The sequence below is a fragment of the Miniopterus natalensis genome, chromosome 12, assembly GCF_054644295.1.
Source record: "Miniopterus natalensis isolate mMinNat1 chromosome 12, mMinNat1.hap1, whole genome shotgun sequence".
Classification (NCBI taxonomy): domain Eukaryota; kingdom Metazoa; phylum Chordata; class Mammalia; order Chiroptera; family Miniopteridae; genus Miniopterus; species Miniopterus natalensis.
Genome location: NC_142092.1, coordinates 31,762,039 through 31,788,765, shown reverse-complemented (window position 1 = coordinate 31,788,765; position 26,727 = coordinate 31,762,039). Strand labels below are relative to the sequence as shown.

The 26,727-nt window shown below is 40.6% G+C and overlaps 1 protein-coding gene across 3 annotated transcripts in view; it reads left to right on the top strand.

Moving 5' to 3' along the window:
- Window positions 1-17,567, top strand: part of VLDLR (very low density lipoprotein receptor) — a 29,157-nt gene extending 11,590 nt beyond the window's left edge. Inside the window, exons 3-19 of one of the 3 annotated variants that reach the window (XM_087822684.1) lie at window positions 1,627-1,749; window positions 3,130-3,252; window positions 4,929-5,300; window positions 5,403-5,525; window positions 5,612-5,734; window positions 6,423-6,542; window positions 6,647-6,772; window positions 7,276-7,447; window positions 8,593-8,811; window positions 9,667-9,785; window positions 10,379-10,518; window positions 10,835-10,976; window positions 13,508-13,654; window positions 14,577-14,660; window positions 15,028-15,108; window positions 15,973-16,142; window positions 16,922-17,567. In XM_087822684.1, the coding sequence (XP_087678810.1) occupies window positions 1,627-1,749; window positions 3,130-3,252; window positions 4,929-5,300; window positions 5,403-5,525; window positions 5,612-5,734; window positions 6,423-6,542; window positions 6,647-6,772; window positions 7,276-7,447; window positions 8,593-8,811; window positions 9,667-9,785; window positions 10,379-10,518; window positions 10,835-10,976; window positions 13,508-13,654; window positions 14,577-14,660; window positions 15,028-15,108; window positions 15,973-16,142; window positions 16,922-16,957 (2,420 nt within the window). In that variant the 3' untranslated portion in view covers window positions 16,958-17,567. Of the gene's footprint in view, window positions 1-1,626; window positions 1,750-3,129; window positions 3,253-4,928; window positions 5,301-5,402; window positions 5,526-5,611; window positions 5,735-6,422; window positions 6,543-6,646; window positions 6,773-7,275; window positions 7,448-8,592; window positions 8,812-9,666; window positions 9,786-10,378; window positions 10,519-10,834; window positions 10,977-13,507; window positions 13,655-14,576; window positions 14,661-15,027; window positions 15,109-15,972; window positions 16,902-16,921 lie in introns of those variants that run through there. The other 2 variants (XM_087822683.1, XM_016214291.2) reach the window with 2 other exon arrangements.
- The last annotated feature ends 9,160 nt before the right edge of the window (window positions 17,568-26,727 follow it).

Below are 26,727 nucleotides of genomic sequence, written 5' to 3'. Positions count from 1 at the left end.
GGCTCCAATTACCTCCACCCCCCAAAAGAAAGTCACAGATAGTAAAAAAAAAACAAAACCCTAAAGCTGCAGAGGGTCAATTAACTCCTAGCACAGTAACTACAAGCCAGCACAGAGATCAGATAATTCTCTGCCTGCAATAAATGCTAATCCTAAAGCATTAGGCAGGGTGGAAGACATCTCCCAAGACATTGGGGATATACCATCACACCCACTGATCAGTGTCTGTCAAAAGATCATTGTGAGAAATGCCTGTTTATGCAATCTGTATAGCTTCATATCAGCCAGAACAGCTGAGAACTACACGTTCTTATGTAGGTACCTTGACCCCTTTGTTCTGTGTTGTAAAAATCCTAAAACAATGTTGTGTGTGAATGTCGGTGATAACATTGTCATTTGTCTTTTAGTAGATGTTATTATGAGATATCCAAACTAGAAACACAGAAGAAAAACAGCTTAATGTAGATTTCATCAACTGCCATCTTGTTATGCCATTACCTACTTCTTCATGCATCATTACTAAAATGTTAGAGTGTAAACACTGTGGCTGACTGTCCTATGTTTAAGCTCTCTGGGCAATACTATGGATGGTTTTATGCCATTTAAGAGATTAAGAGCTTATTCGGAAGCATAGGAAGTCCATTCTACAGTCTCAGGGAAGAAACTTCTCTCCAATCTCAAGACCAAACATAGTTCTCCTGTGCAACACTTTCCCATCACTTGCACTCTAACACTAAGACTTTCATCTATTCTATAAGACACTCAGTTCCATGCTATTTCTGGGTTCCTTAGGTAATATAATCCCCTCACTAAATATCCCACTAGTAGGACCTCACTCTTGTCAACTGTTCTCTTGGTGTAAGTAACAGTTCTGCCTCTAGTCTAAACTTATATATTTGACAAAACCTACTGTTTTTTCTTAGAAAGTTTTCATGTTTTGGAAGTCTTTTACCATCTGACTAACTCTAATGATACGTCAACTAAAAGCTGACAATTTGCTGAAAATTTGAAAGGGACAGCTTCACGTCAGGGGTTTAAACTAGGTACAACTCTCAGAGTTTAGAGTGTCCTAAACAAGAGGGTCACTCTGGTTTAGCTTCTGATATTGTAAAGGGGGAAGACAGTGATTAGAGTCAATTCCAAGTAGAAACTAACCTGGGTCATCTTAAGAGTCATCACTGGCTTTTCCTAATACAGTCTTTGCATAAATAACGTCTAGCCACATGGCAGGGGGGTTTGGAAGAGGTAAGTAGAAAGATGTATATACAATCAAGATCACACAAGGTGGGGAAAATGAAGTATTTCTTGACCAGACTTTGTCTCTGCCTCCCAGGTATGAAAGTCGAGAGGGAAAGTGGCAGCAATGCTCAGGGGAGCTCTGAGTGCTTATATTGAGATGTCCCAAAGGGAAAAGCTACACAATTACTTGAAACTTATAAAGCCAATTCCTATTTTTCCTGTCCAACCTCTTAGTATTGAACTTGGTTATAGTTTCAGTGGGGCTTTCTTTCAAGCATATCAACTAGCATATTTAGTCAACTTCAGCTTGAATTCCACAAGGTAATGGGAATATAGGGCTCTTGGGTAAGTGACTTCAACTTTAACCCTGCAAATAAACTTTTGTAGAGAAGAAGACGTGTGCCGAGTCTGACTTTGTGTGCAACAATGGCCAGTGTGTCCCCAGCCGATGGCAGTGCGATGGGGATCCTGACTGTGAAGATGGCTCTGATGACAGCCCAGAACAGTGCCGTGAGTGTGACTTGCTTTTAGACTTGCACTTTTCTAAGCTGTTCCGTGTCTCATAGCTCTAAGTGTTGTTTAATGCAATACTCGGTGTCATTTTCCTTTGACCCCCTTAAAGTGTAGGCCAATTGACTCCAAAGTCAGTCAGGTCATTTACAGTTCATCAGTGTCCTTTAAAGAATGTTCTCCCTAGTCTAACAAGACTGACATTCTCTTGGGTAGCTTCACTGTTGAATATTTAAGACTGAAGCCAGCAGACTTCATTAAGAACTCCTTGACTAGGTGCACAGATTTCAAATGTTTGATAATGACGAATCTGAGCAGATGGTACTCTGGTCCTGGAAGCTAAGTCAAGATGGAAGGGTCTCCCGTAGGCCGAGTATAAGCTTTTACACACACAGCTTCTCGTGTTATGAAAAAGATACCTATTACTGAAGAGGTAAAGTGGCTAGAAGTAGGGTGATACAGTGATTCTGAACAAAAACGTAACTTGAAGTTATTAAAGTAGGGAACTTACAGCTTGTTCTTAAATAAGAGAAATTTCATAGTTATGCAAATGTATATCCAAGTTCTTAGGCTGACATTCAGGAAAAAGTCTATGTGATGATAGGACAATTTGGGATCATTTGAGTGTCAAGGTGAAGAAAGTCTTGGAGTTCATTTTCAGGCAGTAGAGACCTAATGAAGCGCTAAAAGTGGAGGACTAATGAACAAAATTTTGGTCTGGAAAATGGTTACAAAAGAAAATCAAGCAGAAAGGAAAATAAAGGTGCGATGCCAATTTTGTAGGCAGGAAGTGAGGGGAGTAATAAGAATATTGGTCAAGGCAGGTGAGCTACCATATGTAACGACAGGTTCCATAAAGATTCAGCCCCGAGTTTTGGTAAAGGATGACCCAGTAAAGTCAAAATGTATGGGATGTCACTACTCTGCAAGTGTAAATCTAAAGGCAGTTGTGAAGGAGGCCCGTAAAGGAACCTAGAAGCAAGACCTCATGGGTGTTAGACCACCTGGCCTTTAATGAAGTTGGGATTAGATATCTGGGTGTGCCACTTGATATCCAACAGATAAATAACGGTCAAGGAGCAGGCCAGCCAATAAACCTAACTATGCCAAGTAAAACAAAAGCCAGATCTGGGCATGCCACGGAACCTTGAAGGAGTAACATGGTCAAGGCTCTCAGGTGTACTGCCAGGTAGCATAGGTTGGCATGGCTTCTAAGCAATGGAGCTGGCAAAGGATCTACGCAGGCTTCAACTAGTAAGTCAAATTTCACCAGCATGCCAGGCCACTGAGTTTTAGATGTACCACTTCCAAGCAGCACAGGAGCAGCGACTTTGCCCTGATGAGTCTGGAGGCTCTTTTGAGACTGTATATCATCAACAGATATGAGAACATGCCGCACAAATGAAATCAGCTGTGGCGCCCATTCTACTCAGTGTATCCCAGAGTCCTGGAGATGCGATGGTGAAAATGATTGTGACAGTGGAGAAGATGAAGAAAACTGTGGTAAGAAGATCAGTGTTGAGTGGCTTATCCCAAAGACCCCTTTGCTCAAAGAAGGGTGGGCAGGGGAAGCTAACTTAGGCATGAAGATGCAATTACATTGACTCGCTTTCAGTGACTTTGCTATCTGCTCAACTACCTGTCCTTCATAACTACCCTAAAAGTCTGAAAGAAGCTCATATGGAAATTGACCATGTCTTGCTTTGGTGTTTTCTTCTAGACAAATAGAAATAAAAAGGTAAGTGATTCAAGGCACTTACATTTAGAAGTAGCTCAGTGAAGCACCAAGTGTGTGGACTTTTGTCTCTCATGACAATAATCCAAGGCCCTTCCTCACTCTGGCTCCGCACCAGAAGGGGAGCAGGGCCAGCAAACGCATTCCTACGTCTAAATTGGATCTCCTTATTGAAATAAAATACTTGAATATCATACAAGCATTTCTTAGCCCCCAAACAGATTCTATTTTAACCCTTCCAGAAGTTAAACTGGCACAGGAGTGTTCATTAACATCATGCTAGCAGATACCCAAAGAAAACTCTACCCAGCTGGTGGTAACTTTATCTTCTGTCAGTTTCTACCTATAAAAGCCAACTCTGTTTCATTCCCTTTCATGCTTCTGTTCTTGAAAAGTGTGTAATAAATGCTACACGTTAAAGGTGAGGCCCTGGGAAAATCTCGAGGCTGAACAAACATTGTTTTGAACACTCTTTCAAGCTACCGCCCTTTTTATAGGGCCTCTGTAACTACAGCTCCCCAGGAGCACAGTTCTCCTAATGCAGTAGTGTACAAACGAGTCCAGGGCACCTGCAGTTGAAACATGTCTTGTGTGTAGAAATTACTTTCTGAGGTCAATACCACTGCACCTAGTCTAATGAGTCTTGGCGTTTAATCCTAGAATTGAGCTTTATGTATTGGTAAGCCCTGGAGCTGCCAAGTGTTTCCCTCTTAAATCTAGATTTGGCTTCCCAAGAGAGTTGTGGTCTCTACTCTAATTACCACCAAATTGTGACCTTAATTCATTTGGCCGGAATTTGAATCACAGTACAAACTGACTTATCTTTGACTCTGACTAGCTTATCGTTACTATCATACCTGGCTGCTAAATTGCAATTCTAGCCCTTGAAGTGACTTTATAAAACTAAGTATTTAGGACCTGTTATTTGTGATCCTCATTTGAAGGATATAAGGAGGAGCCATGTATGGTGGTATAGCATAATGGCTTCTTTTGGGGGATAGTGTCATAATGCTTATTATGAGTACGTTTGCCTGAATACCTGAGGCATGATAGTTTCAGCTAATGATATGGTCTGGCCTGATAAGCACTATGTCCATTTAAAGATAACTCAGTCTCTGCCTTCCAGAATGAAACTCCCCGTTTAAGTTATTGATCACTTCCTGTAAGAGTCCTTTGTGGTGCTCATCTCAAATTAATTTCTGGTCTTCAGCTCTTTTCTCTGTCCTTTATTTCTGCTCTTATTCAAGTGTCCCTGCATCTTTTACATGGTGAGACTGTTCCCAGTATCCCAGGGATTTGACTATTGATATAACTGCACTTCAGCTTTTAAATTAAGCTAGAAAGCTAGGATTCATGATCAAAGATCTGTAGGTTAGACTTTGGGATAAAAGTGTTGAAAGGCAGTTCTGATGCACTTTCAGTGGGGCGTGCTCTCTCTCAACAGGCAACATCACATGCAGCTCTGACGAGTTCACTTGCTCCAGTGGCCGCTGCATCTCCAGGAATTTTGTGTGCAACGGCCAGGACGACTGTAACGATGGCAGCGATGAGCTCAACTGTGCCCCGCCGTCCTGCGGTGCCCACGAGTTCCAGTGCAGCGCCTCGTCCTGCATCCCCCTCAGCTGGGTGTGTGACGATGATGCCGACTGCTCCGACCAGTCTGATGAGTCCCTGGAGCAGTGTGGCCGCCAGCCAGTGATACACACCAAGTGCCCAGCCAGCGAGATCCAATGTGGCTCTGGCGAGTGCATCCACAAGAAGTGGCGATGTGACGGAGATCCTGACTGCAGGGATGGCAGCGATGAGGTCAACTGTCGTACGTAGCGTTCTCATCAGTATGGCACGTTCGGTTCCCTTCCATGTAGTCACCGGGGACAACTTGGCTGGCTTCAACCCATGGTGTTCCCTCCCTTTGTAGCTTCTCGAACCTGCCGACCTGACCAGTTCGAATGCGAGGATGGCAGCTGCATCCATGGCAGCAGGCAGTGTAACGGTATCCGAGACTGTGTCGATGGCTCTGATGAAGTCAACTGCAAAAATGGTAAGGGTCTCTTCACGTGGGTTTGTCAAAGGACTGCTCTGATCAGACCCACTCATGGAATCTGTCGTCTGTGTTTCTCTTTGTAGTCAATCAGTGCTTGGGCCCCGGAAAGTTCAAGTGCAGAAGCGGGGAATGCATAGATATCATTAAAGTATGTAACCAGGAACAGGACTGCAGGGACTGGAGCGATGAACCCCTGAAAGAATGTCGTAAGTGAAGGAGTTGCTTGGGGACAGAGCTGGGATGGTTAATTAGATCTGGCTTGGCTAATGGTGTTTGGACCCTGTATAATATCTGGTTAAACTATGTACTTTTAATGAACTAAGTTCAATTGTTGGACTTAAGAGTGAATTTTTAAAAAAGAAAATATATTTTTATTTCAGAGAGGAAGGGAGAGGGAGAGAGAGAGATAGAAACATCAATTATGAGAGAGAGTCATTGATCAGCAGCCTCCTGCACACCCCCTGCTGGGGATCGAGCCCACACCCCGGGCATATGCCCTGACTGGGAATCAAACCACGACCTCCTGGTTCATAGGTAGACACTCAACCACTGAGCCATGCCAGATGGGCAAGAGTGGTTTTTATGACTTAAGAGCCCAAGCAGTGACAAACTAGTTCCTAATTTACCTCCTTAAAGATAACTGATCAGTAATAGAGAAACTTGACTGAAGCCTGGTTAACCAAGTGGCCAAGGAGATGGGGTCTATTAGTCCCCCAGTATACTCTAAGATGCATCTTTATAGGAAAAATTATTAGAGCTTGGAAAAAATCATAGGTTTGACCAGACTAACTAGATAAGAAGTTATTGCACATAGCCTGGATTTTAAATGTTAATACGACAAATATCAATTTGAAATAAGTTATCAAATAACTCTACTTGGCATTGTTATTTCAGATGTAAATGAATGCTTGGTTAATAACGGTGGATGTTCCCATATCTGCAGAGACCTAGTTATAGGCTACGAATGTGACTGCGCAGCAGGGTTTGAGCTGATAGATAGGAAAACCTGTGGAGGTGAGTCAAAGAAGAGAGCCTAAGCCCTGGGGGTGATGGGAAAGGACAGTCTATCTCTGTAGGTTATCCAGGAACAGCAAGATTAATTCTAATTTCCCTCCTAGATATTGATGAATGCCAAAATCCGGGAATCTGCAGTCAAATTTGTATCAACTTAAAAGGCGGATACAAGTGCGAATGTAGTCGTGGCTACCAAATGGATCTCGCGAGCGGTGTGTGCAAGGCTGTAGGTAAATGGACTTGGACTGGTGTTGCTCTGGTACCTTTATGAGTAAATGCTTATGAAAGGTACAGCCAATGACTATAATAGTCAAACTAAATATGAAATCAAAATAGTGCCTGAGAGCAATGCTACTAAACTCAAAGTGCATTCTCTGTCATAGGTTAAATAGAGTTCATTTGCCCAGATTCCTGCCTTGGTCGATTCCTTTTGCACATGATACCATGAGTACCTGCCAGGTTTGCTTACTTTCTGCTTCCGAAACTGGAGTGCAATTCAAATAAGTAACTTATTCACCAGCTGCCCTATTGTTGAATGCTGAGACTTCAGAACTGCCTTCTTAAGCAGTGGGAAGCACTTGCAGGTCTCCGGGGCACTGGCTCTGACACAAGTACTCCTGAGGTGTTCAGTAGTGGCTTCCCTTTTTAAGTGCTGCTCTGTTGGGGGGAGGTAACTTAGAAGGCCCTTGCCCTCTTACAGCAAAACTAAATAAACTTGACTCGTGTCTTGCAGGCAAAGAGCCAAGTCTGATTTTCACTAATCGAAGAGACATCAGGAAGATTGGCTTAGAGAGGAAAGAATATATCCAACTAGTTGAACAGCTAAGAAACACCGTGGCCCTCGATGCTGACATTGCTGCTCAGAAACTATTCTGGGCTGATCTAAGCCAAAAGGCCATCTTCAGGTAACTTTCAGTTCCATTCTTGGTGTCTTGGCCTAAGTCATTGTCACTTGTCCTTTGGGAAGGTTTGGATGAATTGCTCTTGTCTCAATCTAACATCTAATTAGCTGGAAATAGTAAATCTAAACATGGATTCTTTAACTTTTAAATTACTATCAGTTCCTCACTGGAAATGAACAGTTACCTATGAAGCAAAAGATGGCTACAGCCATGAGTATAACATGACATTTTAATTTCTCCTGTGTATTCCTCTTTCTCTACGGTTAATTGAGAACTGTTTATGGTTGCTACAAATAGAAATGGTAGTGCAGCTTTTTTCTTTTTTTTTTCCTTCTTGTTTGTTAATCTTCACCCAAGGATTTTTTTCCCATTGATTTTTATTTTATTTATTTGTTTGTTTGTTTATTTATTTATTTATTTAAAATATATCTTCATTGATTTCAGAGAGAGGAAGGGAGAGGGAGAGAGAGAGAGAGAAACATCAGTGATGAGAAAGTCATTGATCGGCTGCCTCCTGCTCGCCCCCGTCTGGAGATTGAGCCCAAAACCCGGGCATGTGCCCTGACCAGGAATCGAACCGCATCTCCTGGATCCTAGGTGGATGCTTAACCACTGAGCCACACCCAGCTGGGCCCCATTGATTTTTAGAGAGAGTGGAAGGGAGGGGGAGAGAGAAAGAAACATTGATGTGAGAAAGACACATGGATAGGCTACCTCCCAATGTACCCTGCTCTATAGGCACCCTAATCTGGGCCAGAAATCAGACCTGCACCCAGGCATGTGCCCTTAACCAGGAACTGAACCCTTTGTTGCATGGACTGATGCTCCAACCACTGAGCCACACTGGCCAGGGCAGTGCAGCTTTTTCTTAATGGGAACTGTAGAAACTCAGATGATGGGTACTGAAATCAATAGCTTCACTTAGAAGTGTGTGGGTCTTGTATATAGAATACATACAGCAACTAGATAACCTACGTTATTGTTAATTTAGTATCAGTGAGCAGCACGATTCAATCAATTGAGTGGTGAGCAGTGTTACTAGGGTTCTTTCCAAACAAAGTTGTGGACCATTTTGTAAGCAGAAAGTCTGTTCTCCAGGCTCCGATGGTGTCAAACTCTGAAATTTCTTGTGACCTACTCTGTTTCAGTGCCTCACTTGATGACAAGGTTGGTAGACATGTTAAAATGATCGACAATGTCTATAATCCTGCAGCCATCGCTGTTGATTGGGTGTACAAGACCATCTACTGGACTGACGCGGCTTCTAAGACTATTTCAGTAGCTACCCTGGACGGAACCAAGAGGAAGCTCCTGTTTAACTCTGACTTGAGAGAGCCTGCCTCCATAGCTGTGGACCCCTTATCTGGGTTTGTATTCTGTATTTTGCACTATATAACCTTTTGGATGCTGTCTGCATTGGCCAGGAGCTTTCCTCATGCCTGAAGTAGAACTGAAATACCCAGACATATCAGCCACCCACAAGAAAGAATTGTCTGGCCCAAGATGTCATGGTGCCACCTATATGACAGGTCCTCCCAGGGCAATATGAGTGCTGGTTAAGGAAACAATGTTTTTGACTTGATGTACACCAAAAGGTGTATCTGAGCCCTTGTACCCAATTAGCTTCTACATAAGGAAATTTTTGCCTAAATGCTTTGTCAGGTTAGCTCTTGGTAATCAAACCTAAGTCTTAGCATGAGTTGTGAGGATTTTGTAACCACATTACCCCAAGACTTTTATCTAAATGTGCAAGTTGTCCAAAAGTGCCGCTGAAATCAACAGACCTCGCTAGAAACATTTCACTGAGGGGTTTCATAAATTGCCACTAAATAACATTAAAAACAACAACAAAAAAAAGGTAAGGAAGCTAAGCCTGAGGTAATCAAAAATGGCCCCATTGCAACCTCACCAGCACATAATCAGCTACCCCTGCTATAAAATTTAACAGTCATCTTCACTCCTCTGAAAGAATCGGCCTTTTAAAAATGGAATATATAACCTGTGACCATTGGCTGACTTAAAAACATCAATATAGTGAAAATGAGCTTGTAGATTCTCAATGTTAATTTTGTTTATACAGAACATAATTTATAGCCTAAGGAGTGATTATTTGTCATAATCAATCCCTAGAGTTTTCTGTTCACTCTTTGAATGTTTGTCCTAAGCTACAACTTTATTCATTCTAAACCACTGAGGCTTGTTTCTAATTTAATTCTTCCCAGATTCGTTTACTGGTCAGACTGGGGTGAACCAGCTAAAATAGAAAAAGCAGGAATGAATGGATTTGACAGACGGCCACTGGTGGCAGTGGATATCCAATGGCCTAATGGAATTACACTTGGTATGTATGTTCTTCCTACATCGACCACCAATTCTACAGCCTTCATTGAACTTTAATTGATCTCCATAGTTAATTCTGGACTATAGCAGACAATCCTACAGCAGTGATTTTGGATGGAAATAACTGGGCAATACAAATGGAATGATGAATTTAAATTACATACTGTGTAATTACTAGCTTTTATGTCCATTTGGGCCTAATATCTACATGAATTCAGTGAATTGTGGGTCTTAGGGACTCTCACTCTAAATACTCCTGGCCCAGGTGCCTTAGCATTTCCTGAATTGCTGGGCTTATAACAGTTTTCTTCTGGCTCATAAAGAGAGAGCAACAAAATGATAGCTTCTTTTAAAACTTCTATCATGTGAGTAACATTTCTTAAGTCAGTTACTTTGAGAATATTAGGTACCCCTTTCGTTTCCCAAAATCCATGTATAGATTTGCTATGCTGTTTCACAAGATTTGTGGGATCCCATTAAGAATCCCTGCTGGAGCAGGAACCATGAAAGTTGAATATTGGATTCCTTCGATATTTTAAATGGGAGCCAGAGCAATGCTGACTTACCACACAATGAAATTCTTCTCCTGCCTAGACCTTATAAAGAGCCGTCTTTATTGGCTGGATTCCAAGTTGCACATGTTATCCAGTGTGGACCTGAATGGCCAGGATCGTAGGATAGTGCTGAAGTCTCTGGAGTTCCTAGCTCATCCTCTTGCACTGACGATATTTGAGGTAAGACCGGTGCCTCACGTCTAAGTTATAGTTACTGTAGCCCCTTGGGGAGAAGGAGAAGGCATGGGGGAAGGAGGGAAGGGCAGAGGAGCATGACCTGAGAAGCTGCTTTACTTAAAACCTAAGTTAAATGCTGAGTCTTTGTAGCACTTTAAGGAACCTGCACTTGCTTCTCTTATAGTTTTACACTGAGTATCCCAGGCCAGCCTTAAATAAACTTGGCCCATTAAATTGCCAGTAAATAATAATGACCTTAGTTAGATAGAGACTTGTGCTAATCTTACATGTATGTGCTAATTTGGGGTTTCTATTTTAGGATCGTGTCTACTGGATAGATGGGGAAAATGAAGCCGTCTATGGTGCCAATAAATTCACAGGGTCGGAGCTGGCCACTCTAGTTAACAACCTTAATGATGCCCAAGACATCATTGTCTATCATGAACTTGTACAGCCATCAGGTAACCTGGGGAAGCAGGACCCTTCGTGGCTACTTTAAGGGCAGGAGCATGACACAGTACCTGCCGGGTATCAGTAACTCTTTAGCAATTCAACTTGCTCTAAAATGGAACTTTTCCCTTCTATACTCTACCAAACACTTCACACCTGGTGTTTGGTATATTTTATTTCTGACTTCCTAGTAAAAGAGCTTCAGGACTTCAGCTCTTACCTTCCCTCCCAACCCTCCATGTTCAGTCTTTTATTTCAATCTTTTCCATATACCCTTGGCCTTCCTTCCCTCTTGCTAAGACTATGGCACTAGCCTCCAAAGCGCCACGAACTTTCCCTTCCTCCATCCCTATGACACATCTTGTATAGGATTGTGTCGATGCTCAGACACATCTGGCCATACTGTCTCCCCAAAATACTTGACTGGTTCTATCTAAATGAAACTTTTAACATCAAACTAGAGAGTTTTTGCACAGCAAAGGAAACTGTGAACAAAACAAAAAGACAACCTACTGAATGGGAGAAAATATTTGGAAATGATACATCCAATAAAGGGTTAATATCCAAAATATATAAAGAACTCGTATAACTTAACACCAAAAAAACCCAAACAAAACCCAAACAACCAAATTAAAAAATGGGCAGAGGCCCTCGGTAGACATTTCTCCCAAGACAACATACAAATGGCAAACAGACATATGAAAAGATGCTCAATGTCACTAATCTTCAGGGAAATGCAAATAAAAATCCCAATGAGATATCACCTCACACCTGTCAGATGGCTATCATCAATAAATCAACAAACAACAAGTGTTGGTGAGGATGTGGAGAAAAGGGAACCCTTGTGCGCTGTTGGTAGGATTGTAAATTAGTAGAGCCATATGGAAAACAGTATGGAGATTCCTCAAAAAATTAAAAATAGAACTGCCAAATGATCCAGTAATTCCATGTCTTGGTATTTGCCCAAAGAAAACAAAAATACTAATTCAAAAAGATATATGCATCCCTATGTTCATTGCAACATTATTAGTAATAGCCAAGATATGGAAGCAACCTAGATATCCATCGGTAGATGAATAAAGAAGCTGTGAGATATCTTTATAATACCTCCCAAGACAACATACGAATGAAAATATTTGCCAACAGACATATGAAAAGATGCTCAACATCACCTTATTATGCTAAGTGAAATAAGTCAGAGAAAGACAAAGACCATATGATTTATATGTGGAGTCTAAAAATCAAAATAAATAAACAAACAGAAACAGACCACAGATACAGAAGAGAACAAGCCGATGGTTGCCAAAGGGGAGGGGGGAGGGGAGGGGAATAAATAAATTTTTTTAAATTCTATCAAGTGACAGGTACAGTTCCAGGCCTGGAGATATAGGTTGAAAAAGACTAAGCTTTAGAATCCATAGAATAGAATGCTCGCAGTTTCTAATGGCCCTAAAGCACATTCATTAAAAAAAAAAGAACGTAGAAGTAAATCTTTATGTCCTTGGGTTAATGGTTTCTAATATATGATACCAAAAACACAAGTGACAGAAGAATAGGTAAATAGAACTTCATCAGAATTTTTTTAAATGTTGAGATTCAAAGTAAGAGAACTTCATCAGAATTTTTTAAAATTTTGGGATTCAAAGTATGCTTTCAAAAAAGTGAAAAGGCAACCCAAGAATGGGAGAAAATATTTGCAAATCATAAAGCCAGTAAGAATCTATTACGCAGAATATATAAAGGGCTCTTTCTTACAACTCAAAAATAAAAAAGAGCAAATACTCCAATTAAAAAATATGTAAATGATTTGAGTAGACATTTCTCCAAAGAAGCTCTACATGTCCAATAAGTACATCAAAACCTTTAGGCATTAGGGAAATACAATGACTAAGCCGCAGTTCGGTACACTTCACAAATCTTAATATTGCTAAATGAAAGGAGAGTGTTTGAAAAGAACACATGCTGTGTAACTACATTTATATGACGCCTTGGAAAGGGAAAACTAGAGAGAGAATAAGCAGATTCGTGGTTACCAGGAGCTTGAGTGAGGAAGGCTGATTAGGCAAAAGAGAACCGTGTGTATATGGTGGTTGGGTGGGTGCATGTATAAAAATGAATGAATGAAACCCTTAAACTTCCATATAGCTGGGTTCCTTCCACTCTGTGGGAATGAGGCAAGACAAAGCCAGGAGAACATGCTCATCTCCTTCCTCTGAGCCTTTACCTTATGCTTTGAACCAGTAATTAGTGCTCCTCCTGGTCACTCGCCTCCATTCCCGCCTGCTCCCTCACCATCTGCTTAAGGCGTAACTCTTGCTCTACTTCCAAGAAGTTTCTTTGGATCTGTGGTGTCCTTAGAGCATGCTCTCTGTACCCTTATATTTATTCTTCATTGGTATCATTTTAACTTGAAGGTTGGGCAGAGCAGACAGGTTTAAGTTCCTTGGGGAAAAAGACTCATGTCTTCAGCATCTAGAACAGGACTTGATGTATATAACAGCCACTGGAGTACATATTTTAAAGGACTTTTGTTCCTGACCAGGTAAAAACTGGTGTGAAGAAGACACGGAGAACGGAGGATGTGAATACCTCTGCCTGCCAGCACCGCAGATTAGTGATCACTCTCCAAAATACACCTGCTCCTGTCCCAGTGGGTACAATCTACAGGCAAATGGCCGGGAGTGCCAAAGTAAGGCTTTTTACTTTTCAACCACCAGCAGGACATACAACAGGCAATAGAATAAGACACTAGCTATAAAAAACTAGCCTGAATTTTAAGAATTATGATTTAACTCTTGGAATAGCTTTGAGAACACAGCTGGTACTATTGCCTACCAGGTGTTCATGTCATTACTTCACAGTTGACTTTTAACTCATTTCAACACTAGATGAGTCTATAGATGACACTTCAGTCAAAGTATTAACAGGCCTTGTACTGATTTGTGCCAATTAGTCCCATAACAACTCTGAGCTAGCCAACTTGCAGATAAATAGAACAAAGCCTTAACATCTTCCTACAAAGAGAGAGGCCTGAAATTATGCTTAAAGGTGGTTATGGTTACAGGAAACCTCATGGCCCCAGTGGGTGACACCATCTTAAACTCGTGCTTAAATCAAACTTACATTTTAGTCTTCTGTTCTTAGCTTTTGATTAAGTGGCAAATTAAATGCGTATGTTGTGAGCAAGGAACTCATACTGTGAGGTTTTTATTAGTTTAATACTGAGTCCCTGCAGGGACTAGCTCAGTGTACTGAGAAAGTAGTTGCAAGACAACCTGGCGATAAGAGTAGTATGCCTGGTAATGTTTTCAAGAGCATTTCTTGTAACTTTCAGGAGCCTGGACATTGCCTAGAGGGGTTAGGAAGTGTGGCATCTTTTGAACTGTCAGATTTCAAATAGTGCCTCTTCTGCCCAAAGTCTCATGTGTCTGGTTTTGTCTGAAGACTGCTGTTTCTCCCAGTTCTGACACATCTACCATGCAACTTAGTTCAGCAGTAGTTTGTCTGTTTCTCATGGAGTTAAAATAGCCTATCCCAGGGCTTGTCTGGACTAAACAGCTAGACACTCTGGAACTTTGGCCTTGACCAGGTTCTTGGTTTTTATGATTCAGGTACTGCAACTACTATGATTTACAGTGAGACAAAAGATACCAACACAACAGAAATTTCACCAACTAGTGGACTAGTTCCTGGAGGTATTGGGTTCAGTACTGCAAACCATTAATCTCAACTAACAGCCACACTTTGTATCTGTTAATTAATATAGCCTTTAACTACTAGTTCTGCCCCAATTGGTAACCTACATTTAAACTTTAAAGACTAAGAAGCTGCAAGTCTTAGCCTGACCTGACTCACTAAGAATTGTGTTAGAGAAATGATAATGAAATGGCTATTACAGCATGTGACTCACATAGTTTTACATCAGTTGTTGCTGGTACACAATTGTAGTAGATACTGAACAATGAGTGATGGATGCAACCATGTGAGGTTCTCTACCTGACGAGAACATTTCTAAGTCTGAATTCAGATCCTTCTAAACTGATTCTTTTTATTCCCCTGTAGGGATCAATGTGACCACAGCAGTATCAGAGGTCAGTGTTCCCCCAAAAGGAACTTCTGCTGCCTGGGCCATCCTTCCCCTCTGTAAGTAGATTCTTTATATATCTGGATCCCGTGAACTTGTTAGACACCAAATGGGCATTTGTAGTTAAGTTAGAGTCACCCCTCCCATGGCCCCTGGTACTGTCATAGAACTCATGACACTGAGTTACACTGGCTCCCTCCCCAACATGGTACACTGAGTTGAGAGTCCATGCCTTTCTCTTCAGAGGTATCCTTCACGCAGTGACTGGCAGTGATAAATTATGTTCAACTATTACATGAAGAAGGGTGCTTATTGCTTTCTACTTCAGAGTGGTTAGTCTGACTTACCCCCTTTCCCAGTAAGCTCCTTTAAGTAAAGAGCACTGTTCTATTCCCCTTTGAAATATATAATGCTTCATACAGAGGAGATACAGTACTTAAATGCTTTCATGAAGAACTATAGGACTTGAAGGGAGTAGATTAAAAATAGTTAAGAATTTTCAAACTCAGGAAGATGAGCCTCTAAAGCTACTAATTAGGGATGTGAATTCTAAGGCACTATGCTATAATGGCCTCTTATCCTAAATTACTGGATTCCAAGCTGAGCTAACAGAGTAAGAGGACCACTTGAAGAACTCTCCGGAACCTTCTGCAATATTAATTCAGTCAGCTTGAGCAGGGGCCCAAGACACTACATTTGCCCAGACCGATGTGCAGAACTCAGCACCAGTCTATGGAATATCACTGAACCACTGGTCTGAGCTTGTTTCAAGCTCCTGGCTCAATTATATTCTAACTTCTAGTTATCCCAGCTTCATAAAATGAGAAAGTTTTACGAATGTCAATTATCATGGATCTGTGAACATGATCTTTGTTCTGTGTTTTGAGACTAAACCTTGCTTAGTGACCTTTTGATTTTTTCAGTGCTCTTAGCAATGGCAGCAGCAGGTGGCTACTTGATGTGGCGGAACTGGCAACACAAGAACATGAAAAGCATGAACTTTGACAATCCTGTGTACCTGAAGACCACTGAAGAGGACCTGTCGATAGACATTGGGAGACACAGTGCTTCTGTTGGACACACGTACCCAGCAGTAAGTCAGCTGTGTGTCTTTTGGTGCCATGGCTTGCAGTACGACTGTTTGGAAAAGAGACTTCAGACTCAAGCTATGGGCTGCCTGGGCTAGGAAGAGCCAGTAGAATCCTGGACCCACCAAATATTTCATTTACTGGAGATTAGATAGTCTAGCCTCTTAGAACGTAAGTCAGTCAGTTGATAAGCATCTGCCCCATACAGAATGACAAGTAAGTCAACTTCAGGTCATCACTACACTCTTGGAGATATTTTTGGTTATAGAAACTATATGTAAATATTTGCATGAACCAAGTAGCTCCTTTTTGAACTGTTATAAATAAGTAAATTAGCATATCATATATAGACAAGTTGGCTTAAAGTCAGTAGACTCAGTCACTTGTTCTTTAGTTGAAGCCCAAATGGAGTATTTGGCCTTTGCTTAGGGAACAGTCTGAACAAAACAAGGGCTTGAGCCCTTCCTCTCAAGCTCTCTGGTAACACAAAGAATGGGAGCCAATTCATGGCACATGTGTGTCTTTTCATATTTTTCTCCAGGACTTAAGATCATTAAGCAGAACAGGCAGAATCAGTCACACTATTTCCTCTATCAAATAGATACAGTTAAATTCAAGTTAAAATGCATTACTGACACAACTCAACACTATTATGATCTGACTTCCCTTCTGTGCACCTTTGATTTCTGAATGATCAACTCAAAAGCAAGGCCCATTTTAGAGACAAGAGTTGCTACCAATGAGTGATCACCAAGCTCACTCTCTATTTTTTTCTTTTCCACAGATATCAATTGTAAGCACAGATGATGATCTAGCTTGACTTCTGAGACATGTCTCGACCTTTGAGGTCTAAACCAATAATTCCCCAATTTGGAATGGTAACCGAGCCAGCAGCTGAAGTCTCTTTCTTCCTCCAGCCTGGAAGAACATCAAGATATCTTTGCGTGGATCAAGCTTGTGTACTTGACCATTTTTATATGACTTTCATAAATACTCCTGTCCACATTCTGCTTCAGCTTTGGATGTGGTTACCTGTAACCCTTGAATTTCTAGACAGTATTGCCACCTCTGGCCAAATATGCACTTTCCCTAGAAAGCCATATTCCAGCAATGAAACTTGTGCTATAGTGTATACCACCTGTATATACATTGTATAGGCCACCTGTAAATATCCCAGAGAACAATCAATATTCTTAAGCACTTTGAAAATATTTCTATGTAAATTATTGTAAACTTTTTCAATGGTTGGGACAATGGCAATAGGATAAAACGGGTTACTAAGATGAAATTGCCAAAAAATTTGTAAACTAATTTTGTACCTATGAATGAAATCTTTGACCTCAATGGAGGTTTGCAAAGACTGAGTGTTCAAACTACTGTACATTTTTTTTCAAGTGCTAAAAAAAATTAAACTCAGCAGCTTAACCATGGTTTGTGCCTATTCCTCTAGGAAAAACTATAAACAGTCTTAGTAGTATGAAATGTTCTAACTAAATATATAAGCTATAAATCTTCATGTTGCATAACTAAGCCTATAATTCCACTAGTTTTTTTTTTATAACCAAACACTAAAAGGACAAGGTACCACTTAATATTTCTCTCCAATAATTTATTTTGTAAAAAAAAAAAAATCTAGGGAAGTATGTACCTAGAATTCCTCTGACTTAGAGGAACGTTTCTTTTCTCATTAATTTGTTTCCTAATCTATAAATATATGCTAAGATTTCTATCAATTCTACTTCTTCATATTAAATCTTAGTTTTCCATGTTCTATAACTATATATGGTTCAAGGGGGAGTGCCTTCTAAGGCATGGGAGAGGACCTTCTTCTTCTGTAAGTCTAGACAGTCTACCCCAGAGAGAACTAGGAAGGATAAGCAGGACCATTCTTGAACAACCTAAAGCGGCGGTTCTCAGTGGGGCTAAGGTCAGCATCCGCAGCATCTGGGAACTTGTTAAAGATACTAAATCAGAAACTCTGGAGGCGGGGTCCAGGACTATGTGTTTTCACAAGCCCTTCATGTGATTCTGATGTAAACTAATGTTTGAAAACCACTGTTCTAATGTTATTTCATGAAGGATCTGTACTTTCTCCTAATCTTTCAGTCTGGCTGGCATAAGATGGATTCCTTCCACAGACAATTTCTGAAACATTTAATATGAAGGGCAGATAAGGAATTTAGGTACAAGAAAAAGTAGCACAGGGATTTAGCAAGCTTTCCATCAGATTGGCCATGACTTCCTTTCTCTGAAGGCTCAGGATACCTGCGAGTAAAAGAAGATACAAGACTTGAAGCCCTGGGAAGACGCTCTAAGTCCAAATCGAGGTGGAGAGTCAACTGCAGAAGGTGCAGCGATTGCTTGGGGTAACAAGGAGACGAAGAGAAGATGCTTGAGTAGCTAACTGGATTGGTGGTTGTCTCCTATTCTACTCACACACAGAATGTAAATAAGACAGTTGACATCTTGCTTATGGCTTAGGCAAAGAGGTCCACAACGTGAAGAAGTTGCTTCTGTCATCCCGTTTAATAGATGCCCTCTTGTGTTTTTGGTCAAATGGATGAAAGTGAAAGGCAAGGCATAGGAGGTGTAGAGGTCAAGCATATGGAAGGAAAAGGCTGTGGTCAGGGAAGGTAGGACTCCATGCGATCCACCTGCTCTTCCCTCTTCAACTAGTCATACTTCACAGGATGTGGCCTGTTGACATGAGGTACCTGAAGTGCCTACTTGATTAGTAGGTTAGCATTCATCGTATCTAAACTCTGAAGACCATTTGGTTGACTAGTACTTTGATCCTGCTGTGGTAAAAAAGCCCACCGATTAATTTTTTTAAATTGGAGCAATACAAAATTCTTTCCTAAGAAGCTTAATGATCTGAGTGTTACAAGTATTATATAGTATTAGTCAACTATAAGGCCCAAAGTCATCATTTTTAAGAACAAAATCAAGTGTTATTCTCTAGTATCTTCTCTTGGATGCCAGTTCCTGGTGTGTTCCTTCAGGTTCTACGTCCCGATGTGCAACCTTCAAGGAGTCTAAACCATCTTTCTTTTACCTTGCCCTCCCCAGTAAGTAGCCAAGGGCAGAAACTCTAACTTAAGAGGAACAAACTGATTTGAAGAAATGAAACACTTAGATATTTTTATTGAAATAAGAAGAGTTATGCGGCTAGTCAACTCATCATGTAACAGTCATTGATGAGGGACCAGAACCTTGGGCTCCAGCATCCAAACATGAACCTCAAGACTCCTCTGCGAAATGTATTGGCATAAGCTTGCTGTGTCTCTAGAGGTTACTGTAGGAGATGAGAGTGAAGTGGTAAAACGTGAAGCTTATCCAACACTGAAGGACGATACTTGGAGTTAAATGAGCCTGTCACACAAAACCACTGAAAGTGGGTCCTCCAGACACTTTAGGAATTGCTCCTAAGACTGATGAAAAGGGTTAACAGATTTGTGGCCCCTGGTGAAGAAATCCAGTCAAGTCCCTGAGTCCAAGTTTTTAAGTGGCCTTTCCAAACTATCTACTTGGTGAGAAATAGTCCCAGTTGTTCAACCAGCTCCCTTAACACATTCTTATAGCTATTTTAAAGCTTCGGTATAATTTCCAAGCCACTGATGTTCTGCTCTTGATGGGAACACAAGGAAATAACAATAACAACAACAACAATAATAATAGTAAGGCTTCCACTTTGGCTCTTGCTTCCATTCCTTATATCCAAGTCAGACAGCCCTTCTCAAAAAAAAAAAAAAAAAAAAAAATTAAAAAATGAGAAGACAGACTTTAAATAGCAAAACTATAGGACATTTAAAGGACTAACTCTTGCCTGGCCAGACGTGGCTCAGTGGTTGAGCGTCGACCTGAGATCCAGGCGATCAGGGTTCAATTCCCGGTCAGGGCACATGCCCGGTTGTGGGCTTGATCAATGATTCTCTCATCATTGATGTTTCTGTCTCTCTCTCTCTCTCTCCCTCTCCTTTCCTCTCTCTGAAATCAATAAAGATATATTTAAAAAACAAAAAACAAACAAAAAAAAGACTAACTCTTCAGTTAACACTTAGAAATGGGAGACTTTAAAGTTTAATGTTTTAACCATCCTCAACCCCAACAAAAAAATTCTGGTGGGATGTACTCCTGTATTGGGTAGTCTAAATGGAGTAATTTCCTAGACTTATTACCTAGGGAAACAACTTATTATTTGTACCCAAATGAAAACTAGAATCCTTGTTTTGCTTTTAATGGTGAGGAAACTCGCAAAACAAACAAACAAACAAAAGCCGTATACACTTTTGCTATGTAACGTAGGTCCAAGAGTGAAGAATACAACCTGCTAATCCTGATCACTGAGTTGGAGGCCTTTGGTTTCATAGTCAAGTGTTCAGCCTTACTCTCTGGGAAAACTGAGAGTTTTATGTCCCAGTTTCAGGCATATCATGGATCTCAACTATAGAAGTTAAGGAATATGCAAAAGTAGTAAAGGTCTTCAAAGGTATCTTGTTTCCAAATACAGGAGGAATGAATATGAAGATTAAACAATGGCTTATTTTTTGGACTCATTTCTCACAAATCAAGCATGGAAGCCTTCCAGCTCAAACAGCTTCATGCGAAGGGCCATCAGCCTTCTTTGTATGTTTCACACATGAGAAGCTCAATGTGAGTTAGCAGTGAGGTCCTATGTGGGAAATTTGGGAGACCACAGACAAACTACTAAGAAACATCACAGTAACGGTCCATCTCTCTATTGTCTCCTGAATCCGTTTAGCATTTTTGAGGCTGGCTCATTAGAGAAACGGGAACAAAACTGGGCCCACTGGCTGACAGTTGCCCTGTAAATCTCTTTTTGTCCATGCTCACTGAGGCTGAGGGTAGGGGTGCCAGCCTCACTGTGCTTAAGGGGAAAGTGAGATTGGCAACAAGGATATCAACAGCACTGACTTCTGCCTCAGTGTTGCATGTGGTACCTTGGCAAGTTACTAATCTTCACTCTAGTTGGAGACGATGGGGACTGTCTTCTGAGACATGGTAAGGACTAAGTGAGAATGCATAGGAGGTGCTCAGCACAGCATCTGGCATCTAGTGGGTTCAGAGAAAATGTCATTGGTAATGTCACTTTCAATGATATGCTTCTCTTTGTATCTATTGCTGCATAGTCTAGAAACTGAGAAGTGACTTTTCCAGTGAGAGATACAGGTAACTTGACTCATTATTGAGGGTAACATGCAGTAGACCTCATCCCAAGTGTTTTCCACTACACCTGTCTGATGAGATCTTAGTCTGAAATTCAAGCAGTGGTATCGCCTTCATATAGTTAAGAAGGTAAAAGATGTCATGGTTTAAAACCCAGCAACACAGCTGGTATGGCCCTGCCTCAACCTTTTGACTTAACTGCCTGGAAACAAGTATTTGAGGGCCTGCACAGTCTCCCTTAACTTTTCACCATATGCTTAAAAATGTACTAAATAAATGCCCTCATGCACTTTATTTGATCTGCACAACAACCTGAGTAGGTAACTATTACCTCCCATGTGAAAACTGAGGCTACAAATAACATGTGATTTCACACCCCATGTGCTTACTGCCATCTCCTCTCAGAAAAAGGTGCAGTGCTGTGTCAAGGTTAAGATGGAGGTCACATTGTCTGTTTGCTGAGTTCCCTTTATTGCTAATCTTGGGATGCTTCAGCAATTCCTCAGGTGTCTCGGGGCCCTATGCTGGCCTCCACTGTGGCAGTGAATTGAGAGTCCCAGGCTAGAACACTGCACCAGCTCAGCACAGAGTATCTAACTCTGTTGATTACGCGTCATGCCTGCAAGAGGCTAGAAGTTCCAGAATTATTTTCCTTTGCCGCCTATGTGAAGCAGAAGCAGAATACTAGATTTCAAAGTAGATAATAAATATTCCCTAGAGGAATCTGTAGGCATGCAACATCATTCCTGTGTATAAAGATATTGGGGGAAACAAGCTGTAATACAGCAAACCTTAAATGTTAGGACTTTCATAGAGACTTGCCCAAGAAGGCAGGAAGAACTGTGACTGTGTCAGCTGAGCGATGATGCTGTAACTCCAGGACTCGATTTTAGTTATTATGGAATCTACCCCAGAGACTTCGATATTTCTCAATTTACACAGGGAGGAAAGAATTCTATGAACATAATGACTGGATTTGAGAAATGATCTTGCCCTTTTTAAAATTGCACTTGATACCAAAATGTGATTTAAGAGTTTGTATAAATGCCTGAGTCCAGTGTGTGCAACCAAATTGTCACACTCAGGGTCTTCAGAACTCTAGAGGTACATGCAGAATGCACCCAGTCCTGCTGACCTGTGGATAAACATACTGTACATTTAACTTAAATAAAAGTTTATTTTTGAGATAATCGTTGTAAGCTTTTCCTAAAAAGTTTTTGCTCATATCTTTCTCTTTTTCTCAACCGAATCACTGAAAATGGCTCAGTCATCCCTTTCTGAGAAAGGGCTAATACCGCCCACTTGAAAGAATGAGAGATGTCCCCTTTCTTATCATACTTAGAAGTACAATTAGTGCCTTACCACAGGAAATCACTGTGTTTCCCCCTCAAACTCGCCCTTTCCACTCCTCCCATGAAAGAAACAATCAAAGCTACAATGACCAAGGAATGTCAGGCCAGAGCTCCGAACCTTGGACTGAGCACAGTTGGTAACTGGCAAAAGGGAGGATGCCCCAGGGCAGTCGGACAAGATAGGCCTTGACTTGCAAGTAAAATCATTTCACTCTTTCCTCTCAACAGCTCTTGTCCTTGTTGAAATTCATTTACAATAAGGCCAAATTTTTGAGACCCTCAGGGATATCCCATGAGAAACTTTTTCAGTCAATGGTCCCAAATTATTTGAATTATATTGGGTGCTAATCCTTGAAATTGGCTCGAGGAATCCAAAAGAGTGGTTGGAGGAAAACAAATAAATTGAGGGCAAGAGGAACTGTCAAAAAAAATTCTTTAAAATCTCAATAGTTAGTCCTTAATGAATTTAATGAGTAAAATGTTGAGTGAATACCAGCTTTGCAGTGAACTGGATATAAGTTTGGATGTTTCCTCTACCGCTTAACTGTGGCCACAGTTAAGTTGCTTACTATCTGAACTTCTGTCCTTTGAAAATTATTAACACCTATCTATACAGGGATCTCATGAGAGAGAGAAGCAACACATGTAAAGTGTTTTTACTCAAATGACAGCTGCTATTTCCCTCTCTAGTACCAAAAAAACCCCACATGATTCTTTGGGGAGAAAAAAAAAAAAAGAGTAGCTAAAAATCTTTACTGGTGCCCTGGCCAGGTGACTCAGTGTGATTGGGGCATCACCCTGTACATCAAAAGGCTGCAGGTTCAATCCCCAGTCCAGCCCATATGAGAAATTGATCTCTCTATCTCTCTTTCCCTCTCTTTCTCTCCGTTTTCCTGTCTCTCTCCCTTTCCCTCTCTCTCTCCATTCCTATCTCTCTAAAATCAATAAAATATATCCTTGATGAGGAAAAAAATTCTTTATTTGTGTCCATTTGGAGATCTGATTTTGGTTTGCACTCATTAAATCCCATTTGCAAGTGTTTCTTTTGGGGTCTCCTCTTGAAATGCAAGCACTTGGTGATTTTTTTTTTTTTACTCTAAGAAATTACGATTAATCATCCCACATCTTTAAGCTTTGCTGAAAGCCTTGTGTGTGTGGCCCTCTGCTGATTAAAAGGCACACGTGACTGGTTTAAGTTCACCAATTATACAGAGAGGTCTATTTGATCACTCCAGCGGGTGAGGTTAGCACTCTCTCTGAATTTACTGTGCTCAGCAAATGTGATAGGCTGTAATCCAGGAAATGCTGAAGAATACTAAATTTTGGTTCTGAACATTGAATGAATCCTGGAGTCTTTAGTTCAGAGGCATTTCTTGCCTACTGGTTAAGGACAGAGAGTATATTTTAGATCCAAAGTCACTTATCTTTTCTTAAATTCACTTATTTACATGTGAGATTTTCTGAGGATTAGTGCTTTAAAACTAAAAGCAAATTTGCCTTGTACCTGACCCCAAGCAAATAGCATTGTGATTTCCTTAGAAGGGCCTAGAAATACTGGATGATGATTTTAGATAACAGTTGCTTCTCGGGTCTCAGGGGACTTAAAGTGGCTGTTTCTAAAAGGTTCCAGGACAGCTTTACAATTGGCATGCCCTAGTGTGAACAACAGTCAGGGAAAATGCAAAAAGTTCTTGAACTTTTAATGAAATTGAGAAATGATGTTTATGGATCAGCCCCTTCAAAAAGTATCTCCTCTACACACACACGCACACGCACACACACACACACACGCACTTTGTCTTCATTTTATTCATTTATTTAACAACTCTTTAGCTAGGACAATGGACTTTCTCCAGGCTGTGGAACTGGAAATTCAAGCCCATATTATCTGGAACTTAAGAGGCAGAGTGATGTTACAAATTATTAACTTTATTAGGTAGAATATGGTGGCTTTTAGATGGGATGAACCCAGTATTTTACTAGCTAGTCGGTATAGAGAACTTATTATAGCAGTGGACTTTAGGGGCTGGAAGCATTTCAAACTGTGGTATTCTTAAAATCAAAAGCAAACAGAGACCAGCCTTGACTTCCAGTTTAGTCATTAATTTAGCTCAGTTGCCAGTCACTGTGAGGACACTGCTCTCTCACTATATAAGAACAGTGCACCCCTGATCCTCACTCCATGTTTTGGTTTCAGTGCTCCCAGTTTGCAGGCAGTGTTTTTGGTGTATGCACAACACATTTTTTTCAATTACTACTTCAATGATTCATTGGTTTTACATTGGCTATTTCTGAACCTTTGTAAATGTTCAAAGTGCAAATGTAACTGCACCACTCCCTACCTTAGATGACTTCTTGTTGCCTATGGATTGAAAGGTCCTTAGGCTCAGGCTCTAGCCCACCATCACCTGATCATTTGACATCAGAGACTTAGGTTTACAATGAAAATCACTGTGCACCACCCAGGTCATTCCCTAATCTGTTGAATTTTCCACTGATGTCAACTGTGCCTTCCTCCCAACCACACTTTATTATATTAGAAAGGTACGCTGGCTTTACTAATACACAAGCATTGAGTTGCAGCACAGAAGAAAATGTTGAAAGATATTCTCATAAAACTTCTATTTTGAGAAATATTTTCACTCATGCACTGAAAAGGGCTTATGATATATGGTGGTTTCAGTTTGAAAACAAATGTACGTTGTTATTTGTGCAGTGTGAGTTACTAAGCTTTTTGGTTGGCGCTGGCCTATCCTATCCAGAGAGCTGATGCAATACAGTGAAACTCATTCAAAGTGGCTGCTGCCGTCGGATGATCAAATTGCAATATTGTTCTTAGGAAATAATAAACAATGTAGAAGGAATTATGAAGAATGCCATGCCCAGAAGAGGAGATTGTGCTTATTCAAAATGACAAATCTTCAGTGTTTTGGGGAGGCATCCGCTTTACAGAGTTGTGTTATGTACAAGTCCTAAAGATTTGTGTTTCTTTTATGACTCTAACCTGTGCAGGAAAGAAAATCTCAAATAATAACTTTCCTTTAAAAAAAAATTCCAGTCACTTAAAAATGCTGCAATCTAACCCTGGTGTTGGCACTTCATCAAGCAAGTGTCAAACCAGGCTGGATTTATTTAGCTGAACTAGAAACCCTAAGCACCAAGAGTAGTTTTTCAGTGACAATAGTTGCAGCCCCCTCTTAGCCTCTCCTTAAAGAAACAGCATCTTCCAGACTATGTGTGGTTTTCATCAAATGGGATGACTCTCCTTTCTGTGAGGGGAATCCTTCAAGCCTATAAAAGACTGAACAAGGTTTTATCTGTAGGAATTTTGAAAATTAGAATAGAATGTTTTTCCTCGTGCTATATCTAGGCCCTCATGTTCAGTCTATATTCTCCCCACAGCTGCTGGACTCATCTTCCCAAACACTCTTTGTAGACATATTTTGACCATGGGAATCAAGAAAGGTTTCAGGGCAAAGGCCAAACTCTTGAGCCTGGCATTCAAGGCCCTTCAGATGGATTTTCTAATGGGTTCTACCAACCATTTAAGAAAAAAGTAATAACATTTCTACCTAATATCGTCAAGAAAATTGAAGAGGAAGAAATCTTTCCCAAGTCATTTCAAGAGACTGATACCAACACCAGACAAAGACATTACAAGAAAAGAAATAGGTCAATAGTCCTCCTCATGAACATTGATGCTAAAGTTCTTAACAAAATATTAGCAAATCAAATCCAACAATATATAAAAATAGTAATACATCACGACTCCGTGGGGTTTATTTTAAAGATACAGGGTTGGTTTAACACTTGAAAATAAATCAACATAATTTATGATATTAATAGACTTTTTAAAAACCTATGATTATCTCAGTAGATACAGAAATAGCATTTGACAAAATACAACATCTATTCCTGATTTTAAAAAAGAATCCCTTAGTAAACTAAAAATGGAAGAGAACTTCCCAAACCTCACAAAGAGCATTTTTGAAATGCTTATAGCAAACATCACAGTTAATAATGAAAGACTGAATGCTTTCCCCTAAATCAG